The sequence below is a fragment of the Halichoeres trimaculatus genome, unplaced genomic scaffold, assembly GCF_033239565.1.
Source record: "Halichoeres trimaculatus isolate MK-OKI-2021-1 unplaced genomic scaffold, fHalTri1.1 fHalTri1_scaffold_3, whole genome shotgun sequence".
In the NCBI taxonomy this organism is placed as follows: Eukaryota; Metazoa; Chordata; class Actinopteri; order Labriformes; family Labridae; genus Halichoeres; species Halichoeres trimaculatus.
In genome coordinates, this window is record NW_027437181.1 from 1,181,650 (window position 1) to 1,191,245 (window position 9,596).

Here is a 9,596-nt window from a genome sequence, read left to right on the forward strand (position 1 = left end):
TGTTTGGCAGAGTTGAGTATAAACTTCTTCTGTATGGTGTTGTGTTTCTCTTCCGCCGGTCCAGGTCAACATGGTGGGTACTGTGAGGCAGCGCTTCGTTTCCTCATCCCTCTGAATCCACGTTAATCCTCTCCGCCTGTTCTCAGAATAAACGGTTTGAAGCAGAAATCTGAATAAAAGAAGCACAAAGAGTAAAAAACACCGAGTTTTCCCGCTCTGAGCCGAGTTAGCTTAGCAAGAAACGGCTAAACGCTCCGATAGGTTCAAACCGTTGGTACTGAACAGTCAAAAACAGCTGAAAAATCACAAATATACATAAAAAATGACCAATTAAGAGTGTCGATCAACTCCGATAAATGACAGTTTGATTATTTAAACTTTTCCCGCCTTCTACTGTTTTTTTTTAGCTAACTGAAAGAGCCTGATAGTTTAGCCAAATATAAAAACATTAGCATGTTAAATCATCACCTCTCCATTTAAAGCTCGAAATCGATTAAATTTTACAGTTTAACTGTGAATCCAGTTCAAAGCTGAATATGTAAAACAAGATAATAAACACAAATGATCCAGACAAAGAAAAACAAACAGTTAAAACGCATATCTAACTTCTTTGTTGTGCTAAAAGCAGTGGACAAACGACATGTATTGACTCCCACCCCTTCTTCATTTGTCAGTTTATAAATAATAATTCAGACACTTTTTAACGTGAGTTTGATGTAAATCGCTTAAGTAAAAAAAAAAAAATTAATTATTATCATCTCCTAATGTGAAGTGATGAAAATGTTTTCATTTATATCTTGATGAGCCTTAAAATCATAATAAAAAATAGACTTTATGGAGTTTAATGCCTGAGTTTGCAGGAAAATCAGCCATCCACATTGTCTTTACCTGTTGAGCTTATTATTTTGCTCTTTTGGTTACCAATAACTCATTTGAAATATCTGTACTTTTAAAAGATCTTTAACAGGGTTCCTGTGGGTCCTTGAAAAGTCTTAAAAGGCATTGAATTCATAATTCTAAAAATAAGGCCTGAATTGGCATGAAAAAGTCTTAAATCCAAATTTCAAAAGTCTTAAAAATTTGAACACATTGGTAAGATTTATGTTAGTTCGAAGTAAAAAAAAAAAATTAAGTAACATTTATCTATTTTACTAAATAATTTCCTGCTTTACTCTCGTGGCAACATCAAGTAATCACAATAGTGGAACTAAGAAAACGGTGATGTGGTTGCACCAGGAACTTTTAAAGCAGACGCATGTCTTGGTTCTACCTAGGGTGCCTGGAGAGAGAAAAAAATGAGGAAAAATTGGCAAAAAAAATTCCAAAAGTGGCTTAGGAAAATTGATTATGGCAGCAAAATTGAGAATTAAATTTGAAATTAAATTTAAAAAAACTGTAAAAATTCCAAAAATGGTTGTGACAGTGGATTGGGGCAAAAAAGGCATAAAGTTGTAAAAATGGGGTTAAAAAAAGGTAAACGTGATGTTTTATGTAAAATAAACATTTGGTTAAAATTGCCTCTAACCCAGGTAATTCATGTGGTGTTTTTGTTTGTTAGTTTTGTTTGTTTCAGTTGTGGTTCCTTGTCGACTTGTTTTTAAATTTGATTCCCAACATCATTAAAAAGTCTTAAAAAGTCTTAAATTGAACTTGCCTTGAGCTGTAGGAACCCTGTTTAACAGATTTGTAAATCTTCAGTCCACATGTAATACCCATCAGCCTTTCAGACAGCCTATAGAGGCTCTGGTTACTGTTGAAGTCTCTGTTTTTTCTGTCTGCATCTCTTCAGGGGCGAGTCAGGACCAAGACAGTCAAGAAGGCCGCCAGGGTCATCATCGAGAAGTACTACACCCGCCTGGGCAATGACTTCCACACCAACAAGAGAGTGTGTGAGGACATCGCCATCATCCCCAGCAAACCTCTGCGCAACAAGATCGCTGGGTGAGTAACATGCACTGCTGCTGTAAACACACTGCAGAGACGCAGGGCTGCATGTTGATGCAGGGCTGCATGTTGATGCAGGGCTGCATGTTGATGCACGGCTGCATGTTGATGCAGGGCTGCATGTTGATGCACGGCTGCATGTTGATGCAGGGCTGCATGTTGATGCACGGCTGCATGTTGATGCAGGGCTGCATGTTGATGCAGGGCTGCATGTTGATGCACAGTTGCATGTTGATGCACAGCTGCATGTTGATGCTGCTCTCAGGGTTTGTTGTGTATGATTTGTGTTCACACGTGAAGCATCAGCTGAAAACAGGTTATCTTGGGTCAACTGAGGGACAACAATAAGGTAGACTTCCCTAAAAAGAGACACAGAGACATGCAGTTTATATGGATCCCTCAGTTATAATTAATTAGCCAAACCATGTTTGATCACATCTTCATAACTTTTCTGTCAGCGTGCTGCGTGTGTCCTGCTTTAAATGTGTTTTAGCGTTGTGGTACCGGAGAACTGCCTGGTTTCTACTCTTACTGGCCCTCATTTATCAATCTTGCGTGGGAATTGGCGCAGATCATGGTGTAAAAATCAGTTTACAGCAACGTTCACGTGTGATTCATGAAACGTGCGTACCAGGGCCAATCATGGCGTACGCCTGATCAGCTGTTGATAAATGTGGCGGCTGAAATCAACCGTCATTTACACAACACGCCCCTAAATATTCAAGGTTCAGCTGGACGAACCCACAGAGTTTAGGACATGGAGGGATGCATTATGGGAAAAAGGGAACTTCTCCATGCTGGTAATGAAAAACGCCATAGCATTAGCAACAGAGAGGAAATGACGCCGCGTTGTTTGGCAGTCAGAAAACAGAGCGAATCAGAAAAAACTCACCTGCAAAGAAATCACTGCAGTGATTCAGCAGCGTGGGTGTGACAAAATAAAATACAGCAGAGTTTTAAACGTTTAATTTACACAGCCTTAGTTTGCACCTAGATTAATTAATCTGTGATGTCTGACTGTTAGAAGCAACAACATCATTAATTGTTTCTGTTCAGGCCCAGAATCATGGAAAGTTGTCTTTTAAAGATGTGTTTGAGCTCTGAAAGAAGCTGCAGACTCTGAACCTGTCACAGACTGAGGAGGGAGAGGAGCTGAAGTGTGTCGAACGTGAGCGATTACGCACAGGTAGACCAGAGTTTATGATTATTCGTACCACGAGACGAGCACATAGGTTGTGATCTCATGTAACTGAACATCTTTTTATGAAATAGTCTCTTTTTCACGCACAGTTCACGTTTGTATGATCATATTATGAGGAGTGAAATAATCTCCACTATAAATCCTGTAATCAATACAATTCCTTAAAAAAAGTCCAAGCTAAAAGTTCGATCCAGCGTCGTCTAAATGTTCTCTGTGGAGACTTCATCATGGACAGGGGAGTGCATGAAAACTTGTTAACAGCCTCTCTATTTTTTCTTATTTTTTCTTAAGTAAACCAACGGAGGAAACACGTTTTGTTACGTGTAAATCAGCTGACAGCTCCTGCTGCTCTTTCATAACAAAGTATTTTATAGATTAGCGAAAGAAGAGTGAAACGTTAGAAACATTCTTGGTGTCATTTCTAATTTTCGTAATATTTTTTTAATCTAACAATTAAATGTTTTTTTCCAGCATAATTTAAAAGAATATTTGACAAGTTGTTTACGCTCTGGTAAAACTTGACTCTGTAATCACAGCATCGTATCATTTCCCTTAAAACCACCATCCTGGGCAGCCGTGTTGTGTCTGTGAGTGGAAAGCTAACGGTCGTTTTGAAGCTGTGAGGTCTGGTCATGGTCACGTCAGGTTTTCTCTGGCTCTTTTTCTGCACCTTGGTGGTGACGCTCTGTCTCTTTAATGAAGTGAGTCTAAAGAAAACGCAGAGTGAGGCAGCAGAGCGTAAACCCCCTCAGAGACCAGGCTGATGTTTCCTGTCGATCTTTGTCTGAATCAACATTTCTTCAGTGGTTAATGGAGTTATTCCTGGAATCACTTCATCACTTTTTACTGGGAAACAAACATTTATTTAATGCATGAAAATAATCTGCTGCTAGTTTTTCTGCAGTTTGAGTTTTCTGTGAGTTTAGGACCAGACTCTGAGTCCACGTCAGTCTGAGTCCAGCTCTAGCAGACGATAAACAGCAAACGTTTAATCCAGAGAAGCTGTTTCATCGTTGATTGTTTGATATTCACTCTGAGTCTGATGAATCATGCGTGTGTTTCCTCTCAGGTATGTCACACACCTGATGAAGCGAATCCAGCGCGGCCCGGTCAGAGGGATCTCCATCAAGCTGCAGGAGGAGGAGCGCGAGAGGAGAGACAACTACGTCCCAGAGGTTTGTTTACGCTCCTCTCTGTGTTTCCTTTTGTGTTTTGTTTTCTTGAGACCAAAGATGCAGAAGTTTGACCTCAAACTTTTTTAGAGACTCTTTGTTTTGCTGCACGCTGAGGTCACAGGGTTAAAATCTTCTTCTTCTCTGTTTGACCCTCCTCAGATTTCTGCTCTGGACCAGGAGCTCATCGAGGTCGATCCAGACACAAAGGAAATGCTCAAGATGCTGGTACGTGACGGTGAAATCACAACAGGGATTTTCATTTTTAACTTTAAGACTCTCTGACCATCTCTACTCAGGGCGTCCACGGGGTCTTAAAAAGTATTAAAAGTTGCTAAATCAATTTTGGGAAAATTAAGGGCCTTAAAGGGCATTAAAAAGTCTTACTTGTGGTTTTATGAGGTATTAAGTTTCATAGGTTTTCAAGCTTTGACCCCAAAAATATCCATGAATATTTATTTTCCGTCTTGCAACTGTCCCCTGATTGGACCGATAAAGTTCTTAAATAGAAAAGATTAGAATAAATTAGAGTTACTTTATTGATCCCAAACTGGAAAATTGTTTTGTTAACAGCAAAAATCGATGGAGTCAGCAGAAAAATAAAAAAATAAGAAAGAATAGAATAAAAAAATATGTAAAGACTCTAGTTACAATAAAATACGACAATAAGGATTGTGAGCGGTATAAACACCTGCTATAAATTAACGTCATTTCTAGTTTCATAAAGAGAAATTAAATACAACATAAAGCAAATCACACAATCAATCTTTATTTGTATCGCGCCAAATCATAACAAATGTTATTTCAAGACACTTTACAAAAACATTTACAGGTCTAGACCCGTAAATGTTAATAAAATTTTATTAGCAGAAACCCAACATCAAGACAAGATAAGGAGTCTGATCTGATCTTAATCCACCATGAGTACAGGACTTTGCAGCATTTAGCAAGTTACAATGGAGAGGAACAACTTCCCTTTAACGGGCAGAAACCTCGGACAGAACCAGACTCATGTTAGACAGACATCTGAGGAGACTGATGGGGTTAGAGAGACAGATAGAGGAGAGAGAGAGGGAGAGAGAAAATCACACTATCTCAGGCACATGTCCTAAATTTTAAAAATGATAAAATAATTTCTCATTTTCTTCAGCAAGTTGGTCTTGAATAACTGCTGTTTGTTGTTGTGGGAGTGTGGATAAACCTGCCTTTAGTTTCATTTGTTCTTCCAAGCTTTATTCCTCCTCAGCTTACATCATGTCTGTAAAAATATAAACTACAACTGTTAAAAAGTGGATACCAACAACAACTGAAAGTTGCGATAAAGTCTTAAAACCTTTCTAAAGTTTTTTTTATAGCAGATACCCTGCTACTAAAGGTTGGACTTTTGTCTTTTTTTGACTGAGCTGTCTGATAAGTTCAGAAATAAAAGCTCTCATAGGATGATTATATTCAGATTTTAATGATGAAAAAGTAAATTTTTAAGTCAAACTTTGGGACGTTTCTGCTTTTATTGGAGGGGACAGCTGAAGAGAAACTGTGCGTGGAGCAAAAGAGGACGTGATGTGTTTTTATGGTTAAACTGTAACAATATAAACTGTGATACTCACTGTCAGAGATGATCCTGTGTTGTTTTTGTTTCTGAACAGATTAATTTAACCAACCTTTAAACCAGAGATTAAAACATGGTGTCACCTCTTTTTCTTCCTCCTCAGGATTTCGGAGGCCTCTCCAACCTGCAGGTCACTCAGCCGGCTGTGGGGATGAACTTCAAAACACCGCGAGGACTGTGAAACCACCAGACTGAATAAAGTGACGTCAAACATCAGAAACAAGAATCCCTCTTTTTTTATTTCTTCTCTCCATGAGCAGCGTCAGGATCATCAGCTGATACTGTTTATATAAAAACTGCAGTCAGAAAGTTTCAGACCCTTTCACTTTTTTTTTTACTGAAATGTAAATATCTTTAAAGACAGAAAACTACATTTACAATTAAATCCTAAATAAATAGATAAAAATAAACTGAAAAATAATTAAAAAAGGTAAAAAAAACATGATAATAATAATCAAAAAATCAAATCACAGAACAGGGTGTCCGCAGGGTCTTAAAAAGTTTTAAAAAGTCTTAATCCTGATGTTATGATGTAGTAAATTCTATTGGTGTTCAAGCTTTGACTCCAAACGTATCCATGAATATTTATTTTCCTCGTTGCGTCTGTTACAAACTAACCTGACACCTCAGACACACAGCTCCATATATCCTCCACAGAAACAGTCCATCTGGTCTGAAAATGTTTTCAGGGTCTGAACCTTCAAAAATAACCTCACCAGGGCCCAGTATTTCAAAAATTTAAATCCAGATTAAATTGATCCAGATTTCCAAATCCCACTTTCCTGATCCATGGATCAGGATCTTCTATCTCGGTATTTCAAAATTTAACTAGATTGGTTTAGAATAATCCTGATCCTCTCTGATTGAGATTTTCAAATCCATCCAGACAGGAGGGTCACAGACAGGAGACAGAATGTGTGTTGTGTACATCTTAAGGCGACAGAGATCTTTGATAAATTAATGTACCAAAAGCAAAAGTATTATATAGTCATTCAAAATATTTTCTGATGCATGGAGTCAATGTTCACTTCAATTCTCTGTTTAAACAATTGCCTTATCACTGACTTTTATATATTTTGAGATGCATTTTATAAAAAGACATCACAGACTAGTGTGATAAAATAAAAACATAAAACAAATGTGAGATATCCAGTAGCTGTACATAAACAAAGGGAAAACAAAAGTATTCCTAGAACTTCAGGGAAAAATACAAACCAACCAAAGCACTTCTGACTGCTCTTCCCGCTTCGTCATCAGGCAGATGTGGTAAAGGTGGTGGAAGATCCGGACCTTCTGGGGCTACTGGTGCCTGATGATAGATGAAATGATACTGCATGCTCTTTTTGGTTCAACCCTGAGATAATTCAAGCAGGTAAATCTACATTTAAGAATGCCATTGATGCGCTAAATGGTTCCTCTTGTTGAGCTGAGGGCAATATTATACTGCAGTTGAGAGGCACTGATCACATTTGAAAATGGTGAGTCAGCACACCAGCAACTTCTGCTTGCTACGGAGCCAAGAAAACTTACCATGCTTCAGCAAGAACACATCAAGTTAAAGATACAATAACTGGAAAAGCAAATGGAAAAGTAGAGTGAAAACTTTAAGTTTAGGTGTTACAATTTTGTGTTAAGGAAATTAAGTTGTTTGAATTACTTTTCTGACAGTTGTGAAATTTGGATTTTTTTCTGTTCAAAAAAAAAAAACTACATGAAGAGGTTTAAGTTATTGAAAATATATTTTTTATAGTCATGATTGCGAGAAATGCAAGTAAAAGCTGTCTATGGATGAGTATATGTGGGACTAATACCTGGGATCACACTCTGATCCTACCCTGAGGTGGGATTAATTTAATGCTGTTTTTCAGGATAAAACTGATCCAGATTTGGGACTGAAGTTTTGAAATACCCAACACAGGCTCAAATCTGGATAAAGGCAGGATTGGATTTCCAAATCTGGATTTAAATCATCAAGATTAAATGCTGTTTGAAATACCCAATTTTGGATCAGATCTGGGTTTAATCCGATCAACCCCCTCTGTTGCCTCTTTGTCTTGTGGAGTTCCCCAGGGCTCCATTTTGGGTCCTTTGCTATTTTCTTTGTATATGCTGCCACTGGGGTCAATTATAGCAAGGCACAATATAACATTTCACTGCTACGCTGATGATCTCCAGCTGTATTTACCAGTTTTCCCTGACCAAAGTGGTGCTGTTCAGTCTCTGACAAACTGCATTGATGACATTAAGACCAGGCTGGGGAAAAATTTCCTCCATCTAAATGAGGACAAGAGCGACTACATTTTATTGGGCAATAATGCTCTTGTCGACTCAGATCCGTTGTTTTCAAAGCTTAGACCATTTGTTAGGAACCTGGGGGTCATTTTTGACAGTGGTTTTACTTTTGCCAAACAAATTGACAATGTGGTCAGAACAAGTTTTTATCAACTATGTCTTTTAACCAAAGTAAAACCTTTTTTAAATCGCACTGACCTCGAAAGAACCATCCATGCTTTTATTAGCTCACGCATTGATTATTGTAATGCTCTTTATGTCGGTGTTTCCCAGTCTGCCCTGAGCCGCCTTCAGTTGGTGCAAAATGCAGCAGCCCGTTTCCTCACAAACACCCCAAGGCGCCAACACATCACCCCAGTCCTCTTTTCCCTCCACTGGCTTCCAGTATCTGCAAGGATAGATTTTAAGATTTCACTTTTTGTTTTTAAAGCCCTTCACGGCCTTGCACCTAGTTATTTAAATGAGCTTCTCTCTGTTCATAACCCTAACAGGGAGTTAAGGTCTTCAAACCAGCTGTTTTTAGAAGTTCCTAGCACCAGATACAAGCACTGGGGTGATCGGGCTTTTTCAGTTGCTGGACCCAGGCTCTGGAACAAACTCCCCCCCCCCCACATACGCACCATTACAGACTTTGGCCTTTTCAAAGCTCAGCTTAAAACATTTATTCAGACTGGCTTTTAACACACAGTGATGTAGTGACATGTTATTTTATTTTGTCTTGTTTTATCTGTTTTTATCTGTTCTCTCTTTTAATCTGCTTTTATTTCTTATCATAACTATTTTTATCTGGAAAGCACTTTGGTCACCTTGAGTGTTGTAAAGTGCTCTATAAATAAATTTTGATTGATTGATTGATTGAACCAGGATTAATCCTGGTGGATTATGTTTGAAATACTGGGCCCTGGTGATTGGACGATCATCCTGCTCGTCACACTCATCACAGACCAGCATGAGGATCTAGAAAAAGCTTTAGCATCTCAAATATTTCTCTCTAGATCATAAGAGTTTCTCAAGCCTCCTGAGAAAATGTCTCAGACTTTTGACGACCTGGGATCTTAGAGAAATCTTCTCCTGATCTCAGTTGTTTTGGATCAAATTTTCTTTGTTAAATCACTTTTCACTGTAAACAACGCGATGAGATAAGTTATTTATCAAAACAGTTACGTAGCGCTGTTGTTTGAAACTCGACAACAAGCAAAGTTATAATTTTGTGAGGCTTGGGCTAAACGTAGCGCTAGCAGCAACATATCCGTGGGCTAATGTGACAAACTCAGTTTGTACCGTAGTTTAGTTAACACAATCTGAAGCACATGTTCTACATTTTGACAATGATGAAATAAATTCTTGTTTGTTTTTTCTGCACGTTATCCTTAAATAA

General features: G+C 38.3%; 1 protein-coding gene across 1 annotated transcript; it reads left to right on the forward strand.

Annotated features, from left to right (window-relative positions):
• On the forward strand, nucleotides 1-6,186 carry LOC141787980 (small ribosomal subunit protein eS17-like). Its single transcript, XM_074666751.1, has 5 exons — nucleotides 1-73; nucleotides 1,790-1,941; nucleotides 4,215-4,320; nucleotides 4,480-4,545; nucleotides 6,030-6,186. The coding sequence occupies exons 1-5, from the start codon at nucleotides 71-73 to the stop codon at nucleotides 6,105-6,107; spliced, it is 405 nt and encodes a 134-aa protein (XP_074522852.1). The 5' UTR covers nucleotides 1-70; the 3' UTR covers nucleotides 6,108-6,186.
• Nucleotides 6,187-9,596: the final 3,410 nt, after the last annotated feature.